Below are 17386 nucleotides of genomic sequence, written 5' to 3'. Positions count from 1 at the left end.
GCGACTGGTCAACCAGCGTACATATCACTGTGGACACCCTATCCTGCTTAAGGTGGCTAGTGAATCTAGACAAATCATCCCCGATCCCATCACGATCCATCACCTTCCTGGGCATGTCCCTGGACACCCGTCGGGGCTTGATCTTTCTCCCTCAGGACAAGGCGATCGCTCTTCAACGAGCAGTACGCTGCCTTCTACGTCCTCCATCTCGCTCCATTCGATTCAGCATGAAAGTGCTCGGCAGGATGGTGGCGGCTATGGAAGCAGTACCCTTTGCTCAACTGCACCTCCGCCCACTGCAGCTAGCCCTTCTAGTGGCCTGGGACAAGAGCCCCTTCTCCCTGGACAGACATCTTCACCTGACGCCTTCAGTCAGGTATGCACTCCGCTGGTGGCTTCGGTCCTCATCCCTATCAAAGGGGAGATATTTTCTCCCAGTGAACTGGCTGGTTCTGACCACGGACGCCAGCCTCCTAGGCTGGGGAGCAGTGTACCGGCACCACACTGCTCAAGGACGTTGGACGCCCCAGGAGTCTTCCCTACCCATAATCATCCTGGAACTCCGCGCGATCTTCCTCGCGCGCAGGGCGTTCTGCCCTCTGCTAGCGTGTCATCAGATTCGAGTCCAATCGGACAATGCGACAGCGTTAGCCTATATCAATCGGCAGGGGGGCACCCGCAGCAAAGCGGCTTATCTCGAGTCCCACAAGATCCTCAGCTGGGCCGAATCGACGGGGTCAGTGATATCAGCGGTACACATACCGGGAGTAGAGAACTGGGCAGCAGACTTTCTAAGTCGCTAAGGCCTGGCCGCCAGAGAATGGTCTATCCACCCAGAAGTGTTTCTACACATCTGCACTTGCTGGGGCACATCAGACGTGGACCTAATGGCTTCAAGGTTGAATGCAAAGGTACCCGCGTTCATAGCCAGGTCACGCGACCCGCAGTCCATCGGCACGGATGCTCTAGTCTGCTCCTGGCACCACTTCCGCCTGCCTTACATATTTCCACCTCTACTCCTGCTGCCGCGGGTAATCAGGAAGATCAAGGCAGAGGGAGTCCCGGTGATACTGATAGCACCGACCTGGCCCAGGCGCACCTGGTACGCCGAATTAGTACAAACGCTCACAGACGCACCGTGGCGCCTTCCAGACATCCCGGACTTGCTGACCCAAGGGCCCATTTCCCATCAGAAATCCAGAGCCCTGAAGCTGATGACATGGCCAATTGAGACCTGGGTATTAACAAGAGCGGGATTCTCCCCCGCGGTTATTTCCACCATGATCAGCGCCCGAAAGCCTGCTTCATTCCGCATTTACCACCGTACGTGGAAAATCTTCCTTTCATGGTGCAGGGAAACTAACGTCCAGCCTATGCCTCTGGCCATCCCCAAAATTCTCGACTTTCTACAGTCTGGCTTGCAAGCGAGGTTGGCTCTCAGTTCCCTTTAAAGGGCAGGTCTCAGCGCTCTCAATCTTCTACCAATACTGCCTGGCTCAAAAACCGCAAGTCAAGACCTTCTTCCAGGGCATTTCCCATCTAGTTCCCCTGTACAAACGGCCGCTGGACCCATGGAACCTCAACCTCGTTCTGGGCGGTCTCCAGAGGTCTCCCTTTGAACTTCTCAAGGAATCCTGCCTTGCTCTTCTGTCCTGGAAGGTAACATTCCTGGTGGCAATTACGTCCATCAGACGGTTTTCGGAGCTAGCAGCACTCTCTTGCCGCAAGCCTTTTCTGATCTTTCACCAGGACAAGGTGGTTCTGCGCCCCCTTCCGGATTTCCTTCCAAAGGTTCTTACCCCGTTTCATTTGAACGAGGACATTGTTCTGCCTTCCTTTTGTCCACACCCGGTTCATAGGGTGGAAAGGTCTCTGCATTCGTTAGACCTCGTCAGAGCTCTCAGATATTACATATCCAGGACAGCCCCCTTTAGGAAAACGGACTCTTTGTTCGTCATTCCTGAGGGGCCTAAGAAGGGACAGGCAGCTTCAAAGGCGACTCTGGCTCGCTGGATTCGCTCTGCGATCCAGGAAGTCTACCGCTTGCAACTCAAGCCCATTCCTAGTGGGCTACGGGCTCATTCCACGCGAGCAGTTGGCGTTTCGTGGGCCATACGGCATCAGGCTTCAGTGGAACAGGTGTGTAAGGCTGCGACCTGGTCTAGCCTACATACGTTTTCAAAGCATTACAGAGTCCATACCCAGGTTTCAGCTGAGGCAAATCTGGGTAGGAAAATTCTGCAAACGGCAGTAGAGCTAAGAGAAAACGATTTTACGGTGAGTACACAAAAATCCGTTTTTTGCCACTCCAAAGACATACAGATAGGGAATCTAGATTGGCAACACTGTCCCCATTGGGGCTCAATGTATGTAAAGCGCTGTGGAATTAATAGCGCTATATAAATGAATACAATTTATTTATTATTATTATTTTTTGCTGCATTGCATGAATTGCGCTCTGGGGTCAAGTAGTTGATGGTGAAAGGAAGGTAGTGATGGCATGTTGTTAGGATAAATCATTCTGAAATGAATTGGCTGCTTAACTTTCCTAGTGTTACAGCCTTTTCAAGTTTTTCCCTGTACAGTGATCCCCCCCCCCGAATATCAACTGTCTATAATATTGGGGCATGAGCGGTCATAGGAGCTGTCTCACTGCTTACCCGGTCTTATAGCATCTGGAGCTCTCCTGCAGCTAGACTTGGAGGAGATATTTTTTAGACAATTTGCATCCCAGTAAGAATCTGGGAATTGTCTGGGTACAAGAGATAAATGAAACGGTCTCTACCAATGTCTAGGTAGGCCCAAACTGAGAACAGGTTTAATAAGCTGGCTACAAAGCACCATCCCTTCAAAGTTGTAGTAGCTTACTATATAAATAAATATTAGTGGCAAAGAAGGCATGCAGAATTTGGAAAGGAAGCTATCATAACAAAATTACCTATTTTTCAATCGTTTTTTTTTTTTTTGTTTGTGTTTTTTCTGTCTATTGCAAATTTTTCTTTGTTTATCTCACAAGCTGTAGAAGAAATAGGAATTGAAATCTTGCAATTTTCACATGGGGCTTTTTTTTAAATAATAAAAGGGGGTTAGCGTTTCAGTCATGTAATGACTGACAGTCTAAAAGTGAAAATAAAAAAGCGCACTAGGGTAATACCTGATGAAACAGGGGTGAGGGGGATGAATTGAATCCTCACCTGGGGTGGTTGTGTGAGTCACCACCACTATGTATAAATGAATTAGAGAGAGGAGTGCATGTGAAGGATTTTCGGGGAAGCAGTGTAGATGGAAAGAGTGGAGCCGCTCACCTGACGTGGTTGTGCAACCCTGCACAACCGCGGTAAGAGCGTGGGTAAACTGCTGGTGCCAGGATGCTGGTTCGGATAGGTCCGTCTGTGAGGGCTGGAGCTTCACGGAGCTGTCATGTGACCGATCACCGGGGAACCTGCATGCCACTAAACCTGTTTGCGATTAATGCCTCCAAACAAAGCAGCTGCTGCCGTGGAACCCACAAGGGAAAATGGATCAACGAAAAATGTAATGCCACGGTCCGAGGGAGCGCTAAGGAAGCCAGGCTAAATTGAGTTTAAAACGTATTTTTCTTTCTTTAATAACGCGTTTCGATGATTTACATATCGAAACGCGTTGTGGCAGGTTATTAAATAAAGAAAAATACCTTTTAAACTCATTATTTAGCCTGACCTCCTTAGCGCTCCCTCGGACCGTGGCATTACATTTTTCCTTACCACCACTATGTAGGCATAAAGGCTTCTGCAGATTCATGGGTGTAGAGACACGAAGCCGGAATACAATACGGGCAGCACAGAGGAACCACTTTCTAGTTTATTTTACTTCTGTTCTACATGTCTCACACTAATAACACCCATTTTCATTTAAAATAAGCTCTGGAGGCAGATTATCTGGGCAATGTATATCCGGCTCATAGATCTTAACAGCCCATTTACATATATTTAGAAAAACATTGATTTCTCTGAAATAAGATATTGCTGATATCAAGGTGTCACTTTATTCATCCTTCTATGACCTATACATGCCCATATAAATGACTTGATCCTACTGACCGATTCCCTTAACACTAGAAGTCCCAGGAATTTCGAGATCCTTAGGGTTCCAATGGTAGAAATGTTAAATGACCCCTCTCTGGGACTTCTAGTGTTAAAACTCTAACTTTCTGTTTCAGGAAACACATGTCAATTGGTCACTGCCCCAGTGGCCACTGTGAAGATTGCAAATTTACTAATTTTGTTTTTTTAATAAAGATGACATGAAAAACCAAAATTGTCATTTTTTTTTTTTTAAGAAAATATATGTAACCTTAAAAGCAAAAAAAAAGAGAAAAAAAATTGCCAAGTATTTTTAGAAAATAGATGTAACATTAAAACTAAATTTAAACGATAGTTAATTTTTAGATGATAGCTTCCACTTAGTTTAGGATGGAGAGGGTTTGTTATTTATAACCAATAAACAATTCATGTCACCTTTTGATTGACAACGATGTTTTTAATAGGGATGTTTTTTGTTACTTATAGTTTGTTTTGTGCCAACATTGGCTCGCAGTATATTTTAATTATATAATTTTTTTTTCTTTCTCCAATAGGAAGAGACACGGAAAAAGCCTAAAATGACGATTGTTGAATCTGCACAGCCCGGAAATGAACCCCTATGTACAGTGGATGTTTGATCTGTGCACTTAAGGGAGCAATAAGAAACTATGAGCGCTTACTTTGACAAACGTTTCATCTGATGTAGAAGGTGATTCATAAATAGGGCTGCTTCCTTATGCATTGTCCATTTTTTTTTTCTTCTCTGAACTGGACAAAAAATAGACCTATTACCTCCTTTATGAAGCTCGCTGTTTGTTTGAAATTTTCTTTAGCTGATGTCAAAATGATTGGCCAAGGTGTGCAAATCTTAAAAAAAAAAAAAAAAAAAACGAAACGATACACTTAGGACATCAAGCACTTTCGCTACTAGGGTCATGCCCGTCTGTGTACGTAGAAAAGACAAGTAAATATGGTTTGTAGGTGCAAAACGCTGAGCTAAAATATTCAGTTGACTGAATGCACTGAATAGCTGATTGGATGAGACGCTTACACAACTTGGTTTACCTAATGTTTGCCGTGATGTTTTACCTACTGATCGCTGTCTGGCTTGCCATATTTATTTATGACCTAGGTCCTGTAATATAAGGTCTGACCATTTCAAATGAAGATGTGTGGGAAAGCTTTACACTGTGGTAGCCACTGCAATATGATCCATTGTGGTTACTGGCCTATAGGCACAGACCATGTGAAAATATTAATCTGGACGCTAGCTTCTAGGCATTTACTCCGATTGAAGTATGAAGGACCCACAGCACAATTTCCAGCACATGTATCCAATCATTATTTTGCACACATCTCAGCTGCTTCTGCTGTAGACCGTCTCGGTTACATCAGTCGGCCTCTATACCCTGGCTTGACTGCGTGTGGCAGCCATTTTAATTTCCTGGCAATTTCGGAGCAATCAACTGCTGTAATTCATCTCTTGTATAATAGATGTTTACTGAAAAGATGTCTTGTAAGCACAGCCTGTATGCAAACTGAATGAATGTTGTTGTCCTATGCCCTTTAATAGCTGCATCAGTCTGCAATGCAAATACTACTTCTAAGTAAGTGTGACACACATTGTATGCAGTGTACGGAGCCTGGGGGGTCACACTTGCCTTGTATCCTACAGGTCACATGAGCAGGAAGTTACAGCGGGTGCTCACGCTATTTAATACAATGAACATTTAAGCACACAAAGGGTGGCTTTAAAGGCTTAAGGAGCTTTTTAAGAATTTCTTGAAGACATCAGTCAGTTACCAGGAGAAAACTATCATTTAGCAAGGGTCGGAGTATTCATTGTAATACAGAGTTCCTTGAGTTTGATGAATTTTGTACTTTTTCGTTAACTGTATTCCTGGTGAATTGGTGCAGACTGCCTATTCTGTTACTACGCTTTGATGTTTTAACTAGAAAAATTGGTCAAAAATTGTACGTAGGATTCTGCCAGTGCTACAAATATGAATGTCGGTAAGATTTTTGTATGTAGACGCTATTCATCAATATTGCCTGTCTTGTAAAGCCTTATATGTACCAAAGGCAATGACGTTCTGTCTGCTACCACCATGTGGGCTGCTTCATACATTTATCTTCTTGCTGTTTGACAAAGAAATCTAGTTATTTTATAGAAACTTCATTAAAAGCCAAACGAGCGTGGCCAAAATATGTGGGTTTTGTTTGTCATTCATCCCTACTTCAGCACTCATTTCTTTCTACCACAATTTCTTTTTCATTCTTTGCCATCCTCATCCTGTGCAGCTTCTGTAGTAAAACTTATTTAGTTAGGCAATAAAAAAATAAAACTATATATGCAATATAGTGATAATATCCATCTGGGCACTTTTATAAATACAGCGTTGGGTCGATCTTCTTCCATACCAGTCTGTTGTCACGGCCCAGTAAGAACCATACTGTTATAAGTTCCAGGCGGAGCATGAAATAAAGGTATGCTAGTTTAGATTTCTATATTTTATATCCTTGATTGTATATTCTTAGATCTTATCTTTGGTTTCATCATTAATTAATCGTACAGCTTATATAACTGTTAACACAAAACTAAATCCTCTTGTATATAGAGCCAAATCGGTGAAACTGCAGTTACGGTGAAGACCTTCATAGCACCATACTTCGGGAGCCATGTCAGATAATTGGACTAAGGCTGCGTTCACACTAAGGCATATACATTTACAAACCCAAAATAAGGTGTCCAATACAGTAATGTTGCTCTAGTTTTATATTGTACAGACATATACTTAACCAATGTTCGTCACAGTCATATTTCAGTTGACTAGGTTTTTGTCAAGATGGGAACCGCAGATCACTAACTCATGAAATAAATTTCACTAGTCAAATCATAAACAGTGATGCCGCACACTTCTAGTGATTTCCTGCAACCAACTTTTTTTTTATTATACAGTATGAAAAAGTCAAATCGCTAAGATTTGTTGTGTTTTTATTAAAAGGTTTGTCCCATATTGTCTCTTCCGAAGTTCACCGCTCCCAGCCAGTCAACTCCCTGATTGCTGACTGTTCACGACAGCATCTTCATTGCACTTTTAGCCTCATGTATGTGCACTCAGACTCCACTATGTGGCAGCACTGCCTCTGCAGCATCATTGAGGCTGTCCAGGATTAGGAGCTAACATGGCGATCGCAGCCAGCCCTTAGTACAGTGCTGAAAAGTTCCGCACCAAAGAGCGTGGAAGCATTGTACATGTTCCCTCCAAGGCCTCCTTTCCAATATGCTGTAAATAACTAAATAGAGTGTGATGTCTGGACACTTTAACTAAGTAAAGTGCAAAGTTTCTTGACTTTACAAGCAATCCGCAATTTTATCTGTAGAGTAAGATGGGCATAATCCTTTTACAGTTGATGGATAACCTTTTGCAACCTTGTTTTGCTGCTATAGAGCCATCAGTGATAAAAATTGATGACTTTAAGAATCTAAGGACTACAGGCACAAGTCCCCAAAAACCAGATATATAATGTGGAGGAGCTGTAGCATGTTTCTAACAGCCAAATGTAAACTGCATAATTTAGAATGGCTTGTAGTATACGCAAACCAAAGTGTGAGCTCTAGTCTAGGGTAAGAATGAGCGATTGTAGACAACGGATGATGCAATAATCTTACTTTAAATATGGGGCGAGGGTAGGGTTACACCCAAGTCTCCATTTATAAAATACTTTTTAATCAATGACCAAAAAAAAATCAGGTTTCTTACAATCCATTTATTAAGATATTTCAGTTTTTGTCATACTTGTCATTTCTTTTACGTTGGTGCCATGATAGAAAGAAAGGTCATTGTAATTGGCACTCCGTTAAATACAAAAATATGTATTGATCTATAAAAACAAAAAGGGTACAGAGGCATAGAATGAGCAAGAGGTTTTTCTGCCTCCTGTACTCTTAGCCTATTCACCTTGTCTTTATGGATCAATAAAATATTTTTGCATTTCATGGACTTCTGAGTGCCGATCCCTTTTAGGACTATAAAATCAGCTCCGTATTTTACTGATTCCCCGCTCCCCCTCCCCTTCCCACACACACCACCCCCACCCCAACCGCACACGCACGCACGCACGCACGCACGCACGCACGCACACACACACACACACACACACACACACACACACACACACACACACACACACACACACACACACACACACACACACACACACTTTATGGACTCGACGGTCCCATTTTCCCCCCATTAACATCGGCTTACTGACAGGTTATTAGTGAGATTCACATAAGCGCAAGAATGAGCTTTACATTTCTAATTTTTATTTCTGGTAACAAGAACCAACAGTAAATCTGTCAGCTTTCCTGCCGTATTTGTTTTAGTGAATATTGTTGTTTTTCATTAAATGCAAATTCTGGAGCACCTTTTCTTAAATCTTTGAATTGTTGTCCCTCTTTTCTCCACTAGATATTAATACAGTATATTGCCTACTGGGCCTTAACAAATGGGGCTCTTTGCCTCCACATTGACACTGTCCAGTGCTGACATTGTCAGACTGCATAGGCACTCCCATTTGACAACGAGACTGGTAATGCCCTGTTGTCAATTTATTCACGCACCAATGTTGAACAGCACAATGTAGAGTTCCGAGAAAAGATGTTCCAGAAATATTGGTTTATGGGGAATACAAGTATTTACTAAGACACGTCATGAATGGTGACGTGCTCTATAATATTTACAGGTTACACTTCAGTAGATTGGGTGGGGGGAGGAAGTGTAAAGTGTGAGAGAATTGATTTAAAAAAAAGTTTGGTTAAACATAAAGGGCACAAAATATGGCTGAAACCACACATGCAGTTTTAGCTTTGAAACATGCAGAATCATGTTAGATACAAACATGGGAGCGGATCAATTCCTTGATTTGGCTCTAAAGTCACAAAAACAGAAAGTGATTTCAACTTAAAACAGACTTTTTTTTAGAACTCAATCCCCCTCTATGCCTGAATTCAGCCATCCGTGAAATGCTGTGTGTGCACATATCGCTATGCATGGACTGGTCACTCGTCTCTTGACCTGACCTTGACAGCCACATATATAATTATAAGGCTATAACGTTCAGGTCAGGAGTAGATGAGTGAACCTTTGGAAGTTCAGTTCAGCAGGTACAGTCGAACCTTAGATAAGGTTTGGTTTGTGATTGACTTGATCTGAAGCTCAATGGAAGTCACTACTTGGGCAGTTTTTGTCTCCACCTACATGCTGCCAGCCATAAACAGAACACTTGTGGGGAAAGTCGGGTGGGGTTTTTCAATTTTTAATTTTTATATTTTTTTGGTTGGTTTACACAACATCTTGCTGATTTTACCCCTAGTGCGAGCCGGTCAAACACTGCATGCGGCTCACACAGAGCTGAGCATCAATCACACCCAAGCACAGCGCTGCTCACTTCAGTGGTTTACACTCGTAACTCACTCGAACTTCGAACCCGAAGTCTGTTTTTTTGTAGTCTGTGTTCGAACCCAAACTTTGAACTTCAGGTTCGCTAATCTGTAATCAGGAGACCCCTGGTCTGTCTGTACGTCGCGATCTATATTCAGTCTTTCCTGGACATCTGAATTTGGTTTTAGTCTCTTGGGCACACTTTTTTTAAGCCTTTTTTAAAACCCTTTGAGTTTTATGCATTTTATTTCAATTAATTTTTTTTTTTATTTTTTTTTTAACCATTGCATGTTTGGGTATTTGTCTTTCCATCCATGCTTTTTTACATACAATTTTAAATCCTAAAGTGAAAACTATGGAAAAATGGCTAGGAAAAAAAGTGGACCACACTTTGCGATTTGCTTTTTCAAAAGAAAAATACTGCAAAGATAAGAAAAACTTTTTTAGTGCATGTAATAAGTCTCAATAGGTTCACAGCCAACATCATTCTTTTGCCATAGAAAATGCAGCCTATTTCCAAAAAACATTTTTGCGCTTAACCATTCTATGGCGAAGTACCCACGATGAGTATTTGGTGCGCATTTTTGCTACACAAAAAACAAACCGCAGAGTATTTCTGTTACAACTGAGGGAATAGGATTTATATCAAGTGTGCCCAATGCACTTTTTTCACACAGCGTAAACTGACCTGTGGTGCTTTTGTTTTGTTTTGTTTTGTTTTTGTTTTTTTATTTTATTTATCTACAACTTGCAGTAAACATGTTTTGTTTTTTTAAACCAAATTTTTATTTCTTTTCTTGTAATGGTAAAAAAGGGTACAGAATGAAGAAAATAAGGGTCAACAAATCAAAATATCAAATAACATAGTCTCTACAATTTATCGATCAAATATTTGTCACGGTCATCAAATTTGCTCCTTCCCCTTCTTCGTCAATGTATATTTCCATTATTCAGTCTCCGCTACCCCCCTTCAGCATTCCTTGATAACTTGTTACAAACATTACTTATAAACACTATCCCTCCCATCCCCCCCTCCCCTCTCCATGCGACACAACCCAGAATTTGGCCAACTATACTTTCAGCTCGCACAGGGACCCTGACAGGTCTTCCTTCATGTACCATTCCGTAGACACAAATGTGGACATTATTTGTATTGTTTCTTCTCTAGAACATATAACGCTTATGAACTTTCTCCATTTACTGAAAAATTTTGCTGTCATCCTTTCTTTACACCTCTCCACCATCACCTTCTCCAACATGAGCGTTTTTTTCAATTGATTAACAAGTTCTTCTTTTGTTGGTATTTCCTTCACCAGCCACTTCTGAAGAATAGCCCTTTTACTTATCATTGCTATATCATGGAAAAGATTCGGTAACTTGTCTCCCCCTTTCTCTCCCTCCTCTCGATGCTGATAGTGAAATAACCAGACCATTGGATCTAACTCTACATTTCTATTCCAGATTTTCCTCACTACCCCTTGGACTTGTTTCCAAAATCTTTCAATCCTTTCGCACTGCCATATCCCATGATATAGATCTGTTTTTTCCGTACCACAATTTGGACAACTCATCATCTTATCTGGATGTCTTGCATTCAGTATATTAAATCCATAGATAGCTCTATATATGATCCTGAATTCTGTATCTCTTAAGTTCTCATTCACAATCTTCTTTCTCATCACCATCCAACCATTCAAAATCTTCTCCTCCACTTCTTGATCTCCCAACTGCTTTGCCCACCCTTCCAACATTATTCCTGATATGTTAGGGACTAACACTTCTCTCATATTTCCATAAAGACTTGATATATTTGTGGCATGGATGTCCCTTAATATGATCGCATCCATCTGATTTGCCTCATATTCGTTATTTATGTTGTATAGTTTCTTCATTATCCCTTGTTTCACCTGTTCAAACTGGAGAGTCTGGAATGGGCGCAAGTCATACTTTGCTCTCAACTCCTCACACGTCATCCATCTCCGTTCTGTATCATGCATCAGGTTTTTTAGAGTTCCAATCCCTTTTTCCCTCCATTCTTTAAAGAGATAATTTTCCCTTCCCTGTGGAAAGTCAGGACAAGCCCATATATTAAGGAATTTGGAGATGTTCCAGGCTAACCCGAACTTTTTCCTAACCGCCTTACAGGTCATCACTGTGTCTCTACAAATCAGTGAGTGTTTAATGTTGGGCGGCAAATTTGGAATGGAGGTATGTAGGATTGAACTCAGGTCCCAAGGTTTACAAAATTCTGCCTCTATATCCCAGTCAGAATACCTACTTATTCGTCTAATCCAATCGACATGTCTTAAGATACAGGCCAAATTGTACCCCCTGATGTTAGGTAGTCTGATCCCTCCATTTTCTGTTGATAACATTAGCTTTTTGGCACTAATCCTCGGCCTATATCCCTTCCACAAAAAACGTGAAAACGCTTTTGTCAATCTGTTAACATCCGAGTGTTTAAGAAGCAATGGGATTGTCTGCATTGGATAGAGAAGCTTGGAAAAGCTCATCATTTTTATTAGATGATTTCTTCCCAGAAGAGTCAACGGCAAATTTGCCCAACCTTGCAGTTCACGTTCAATTTTCTCGATCAAAGGGGAATAATTTAATGAATATATGGTTTTTGTATCCCTCCCAACCTGTACTCCCAAGTATTTAATTGTATTTCTAGCTATTGGAATGTCACATAATGCACCCCTCTTCCCCCCTCCGCTCTCTTTCCGTCCAAGAGAATTTCACATTTGTTTTTGTTAAGTCTAAACCCTGCTAACCTCCCAAACTCCTCAATTTGTTCTATGACTCTACTCAATTGTGTTTTAGGTTTGCTAATGAACAGGATTATATCATCAGCAAATAAGGCTGAGTGCAATGACTTCCTCCCTACCTTGATCCCTTCAAACCACCCCCCCTCATTCAAACGTCTAGCCAGTGGTTCAATAGCCAAGTTAAACAATAGTGGTGACATCTGGCATCCTTGCCTGGTTCCCTTCATCAAAGGAAATGTTTTTGACAGAAATCCCGGGGTACTCACTCTTGCCTGTGAATTTGCATAAAGGACCCTCACAAAATTCCTAAAAGCTCCGTGTAAGCCCAGGTGATCTAACACCTGTTCCAGCCATGACCACCTCACATTGTCAAAGGCTTTCTCTGCGTCCAAGGTGATCAAAGCTGGATTCCCCTCCCCCCACTTCTCTCGTCTGCTTTACTACATCAATTGCTAGCATTACTTTTCTAATGTTTGTCACCACTGAACGTCCTTTAACAAAGCCAGCCTGGGGGAGATCTATAATCTCTGGCAATACTGCCGCTAACCTATTTGCCATCAACTTCGCTAAAATTTTTAGGTCTTGATTAATCAGCGAGATGGGCCTATAACTAGATGGGTCTTCTAAATTCTTTCCTCCTTTAGGAATGAGCTTTATATAGGCTGTATTAAGTGTACCCGATATTCTTTCCCCGTCCATTATCTTATTGAATAACTGTCAGTATAGGTGAGATTTGATCCTTCATAATTTTGAAAAAACTGCCGCTAAAGCCATCTGGTCCCAGGGCCTTTGTCGTTTTTAACTCTCCTATAACCTGTAGCACCTCCTCCTCCGTCACCTCTTTATTCAGAGCCTGTAAATTTTCCTCCGTGAGCGTAGGCATTTTTGTTCCTTTTAACCACTCATTTCCTTCTCTTCTATCATCTAACCCCTCCTCTTTATATAAACCTGCATAGAAGTCTCCAAGAATGTCGTTTATCTCTTTGGGATCTGTCGTTTTACTCACCACAGCGTTTCTCAGTGTCATAACATCGGTCGTCGTCCCCTTGCCAGATTTGCCAATAACTTCCCTGCCTTGTTCCCGAAACGATTCAACTCTGCCTCTTGTTGTGTCCTATACATACCTTCTTTCCTTTCTACCCAGTTCTCAAAATTGCCCTTCGCCTCCACCTTTGCTTTTGTCACCCTTGATGGTTTTTTTAAGAAGTCAGTATATGCTTCCCTGACTGCCCGGCTAGCCTCCTAAAACTTTACTTGTGCCTGTCGTTTCACCTTTGTCGTATATCCTATCACTTTTCCTCTCAAAACTGCCTTAGCCGTCTCCCAATACAATAGTGTTTCCCCACTGTGCTCCTGATTCGTCAATGTATAATCCACCCACCATTCTCTCAGTATTCTATGGAAGTTCTCGTCCAAAGTCAAGAATGAGGGGAAGCGCCATATATAATCCTGTCCTCTCTGAACTTTGTCAGCTATACTGACTACCACTGGGCTATGATCCGATAATACCATAGTCTCTATAACTATCTCTTCTACCCTCTGCAATAAATTCTCACTTGTCAGCCAAAGGTCAATCCTTGACCAAGAGTCGTGTGGGTGGGAATAGTGTGTAAATTCTCTCTCTTGCGGGTGATATAATCTCCAGCAATCCTGTAGTGTAGTTGTATTTAACAATGCTCTCAGCGACCCCTCCGTGTTCCTCCCCTGCTTCCCCTGACTCCTGTCTTCTTCCTGAGAAACCACTGTATTGAAGTCTCCCCCCACCAATTTACATATATCCCCATCCAGCAAAATCTTACTAGCTATATTAAAAAAAAAAAAAAACATTTGTTCCGTATTGGGTGCATATATATTATGGATACTAAAAGTGCCTTGAGTACCTGAAATCTTTATATGTATGTATCTTCCTTCTTCATCTGAATCTTGTGTTTCCACCTCGTGTGCAAAGTTTTTATTGATCAAAATAAGAACCCCTGCTTTCCTACCGTTTGAGGCCGACCCATATACCCTTCCTACCCACATCTTATTCATACGGAAGAACTCATCCTTTTGCAAGTGCGTCTTCTGTAATAAAGCAATATCAACCTTAAGCTTCTTGAGATGACGTAGTTTCATATTTCGTTTGTGCGGCGATCTGAGTCCCTTAACATTCCACGTAATGAGCTTAACCATAATCCCCAAAATCAACAGTTCCTTTTTCAGGCCGTGTCGCATGGATTCCCAAACTCTCTTCCCCTCCCCTCCCCCAACTGTATATAACCCCTCCCATCCCCAACTTTACAAATACAATTAATGTCTTCCATTTTTTCTGAGATGATTGAGACTCCTTTCAAACCCCTGCTTCAAGTCAAGCTCTCAACATGTTTTTATCTTCAGATTTTGGCCATAGACCTGAATGAGATGGGGAAATCCAAAGGTAAAATATTCATGCGTTTTCAGTGCATTTCCACTGTAACTGCAATACACATGAGTTTATTAATATAGTTTTATCAAAGCTAAGTAACGGGAAGTTTCTAAAACAAATCCGTTGTGTTTAAAACATGACATACCAAAAGAAGACGACAACCACAGAAAAAAAAAAAATTTAAAACTATAAATAACCTAATTTAGCGAATAGGTGCACGAAACTTGGGAGCTCATCCTAAGGGCTCATTCAGATGACATGAAGTTCTGTCTCTTTTTTTTTTTTTTTTTTTTTTTTTTTTTCTCCCCCATGGATCCACAGATTTGCAATTCTGATTTTGATCCAACATTCAGATCAATATCAGACATGTCTCCAAACTGTGCACAAAAACAATCAGACGTGAACAGCCCCATAGACTATATTAGACACAAATCCAGTCAAACACACACATATGTGAAAAACAGATGTCTGAATGGTATTTAAGACTTAGAGATACAGCTTTAAGTTTTCACTTAGATTGTCAATGTTTCTATATTTTTTCTAATATTTATTTCAAGATTGAATGAGTTTTTCTAAGAACTATTTTCTTGTCTGCCCCTTCTTTCCAGTATTAACGGTGGAATTGGGGTTTTTGAAATCCTTCAATACCATGTCACAAAAGGTTTGGATGTGATGGCCCTTACTATCAATGGGGTAAAAATTGGATTCTTTCCAGTATATATAGTCCTCTTTTGTACATTTATTACCTTGGAGGAAAAATTTAAAGGGTGACAAGATGTTCACAAGCCTTACAAAAAAAAATTGTCAGATTGACTTATAAAAAAGAAACTTCTTCAGCTGCAGTCTATTGTTCTGTTTTAAAGGATAATGTCTCCTCCCTTTTGACGAAAGAGAATTTCTTTTTTACACAATAGTTGACAAACCATAGGCATTATTACTACTAAACTTGCCTTCTAAGAAAGATTTCCATCTTTAGTTGATTAAGCTAAGTGTTCATAGCTTGCTGCGTAGTACTGGAATTCTATTTTGGTGCATGACTTACCCATGTAATTTTTTTTTTCTTTTTAATGTTAAGTAATTTTACATTTCATTGCTTGACATTGAAAATAAACCTTGACTATAAGATTTGCATTACTTTTCCATTATCATATGTTGAAAATAATAAACGAGGCACTCTAAAGGTACATAAAATACACTCCTAAAAGGTACAAGAACAAAAAAATCTAGCCTTATTTGGTACTTGGTCTAGATAGAAAGTTATTCAACTGCTTGCAATCATATCTAAAAAGCTAGTGGCTCTTCAAGATTTAAGTACGAGCCACTTACACATATAGTCTTCATTTATGTACAATTTTTTATGTTGCTATATGTGTGTGTATATTTAAATCCTAATATCCAGGCTAAGCTAATAAAGTAAAAGATGTACTAAGTAGACATGATTGTTCTTTATGTTCCATGACATTGTGAGGCCAATAGCAAATGAAAAGCTTTGTTTTGCTCCGGCTAGCTATATTAACCAGTGTAAGTATTGTCTGCGCAGTGATAACTTGTAATCTGAATATACTTAATGGTTGCCGTATGAATTGTGGAGTGGCTGTCAAATAAGTGATTTGTCAAACTTGTCATATGTTTTAAATGAGGTTCTGCTTTTAATACTGATGTAAATCTTGTGCACTTGATCCTCGGTATTGTGTTTTTAAAGCCTTTTGTTTATTAGTTTTAAGCAATAAAGTTTGATATTACAATGAAACGGTTTACTTTTTTTTTTCTTAAGGTGGTAAAAAGTATATATATTGCAACAATTATGATGGCCTTTAATTTCTTTTATAATATTCCAGAATTCCATCCAAGGAGGTATTGTGGTTTTGAAAAGCAACCTAAATGTACCCGTACATACAGTTGCAATTATAATTATACCCACATTGCGTATTAGGTTTTTAGCAAAAATTACAAACTTTTTTCCTGTTTGCAATAAACCAGTAAATGAATAGTTAATAAACACAACTAATATACCAAGGGGTTTCTCCAAATTCAACATAAAGGAAAGGCCTTCATTCCGCAAAGTGCATCAGAATTTTGGCAGAAAACACTTGAAAAATCGCATTATTTTTTTCCCAACACAGATACCTGAAAAATATCAACTAATGAAAATTAGATATTACTATTGAACTGTGGTTCAACTAAAAAGTACAAAAACAGGAATTACAACCTACTGGTAATTCTTTCCAGGCAGGAGCTCATTATGACAACACAAGGAGATTTGTCCTCTGACCTCTCCAGGGACAGGAAAAGCACACAAGGTTAAATGCCCCTCTCACCCCAACCTCCTCAGTGACACTTCCAAGTACTACACCAGGATGGGTATAACACAATTTTATTCTTTATCTTCTTCATACAAATGTTCATCACATCAGCATAAGGAAGCATTAGGGAGAGATATACGGATGCTATCATGATAGGCTTCTGCAAACCTCATTACCGGTAGGTTGTAATTCCTATTTTCCAGGTCACTGTCATGATGGCACCACAGAAGAATACCAAATAAACCTACACTAGGGAGGGATAACGGCCTGAAGGACCCTTCTGCCATTGGAGATCTGGCGGTTGGACAAGACATCTAATTTGTAGGGTCTACAGAATGTATTTTGACCTGACCAGGTGCCAGTTCTACAGATCTGTTCTATTGAGGCCCCTGTTCTTTCTGCC

The 17386-nt window shown here is 40.7% G+C and overlaps 1 protein-coding gene across 1 annotated transcript in view; it reads left to right on the top strand.

The window, feature by feature from the left end:
• The window catches only part of DGCR8 (DGCR8 microprocessor complex subunit), a 132505-nt gene extending 116106 nt beyond the window's left edge, over positions 1–16399 (top strand). Inside the window, exon 14 of the mRNA XM_075320964.1 lies at positions 4616–16399. Within this exon, the coding sequence (XP_075177079.1) occupies positions 4616–4699 (84 nt within the window). The 3' untranslated portion in view covers positions 4700–16399. The remainder of the gene's footprint in view (positions 1–4615) is intronic.
• The last annotated feature ends 987 nt before the right edge of the window (positions 16400–17386 follow it).

Source organism: Anomaloglossus baeobatrachus, chromosome 1, assembly GCF_048569485.1.
Source record: "Anomaloglossus baeobatrachus isolate aAnoBae1 chromosome 1, aAnoBae1.hap1, whole genome shotgun sequence".
Classification (NCBI taxonomy): Eukaryota; Metazoa; Chordata; class Amphibia; order Anura; family Aromobatidae; genus Anomaloglossus; species Anomaloglossus baeobatrachus.
Note: the sequence above shows the minus strand (reverse complement) of the source record. Positions and strands in the feature narration are given on the sequence as shown.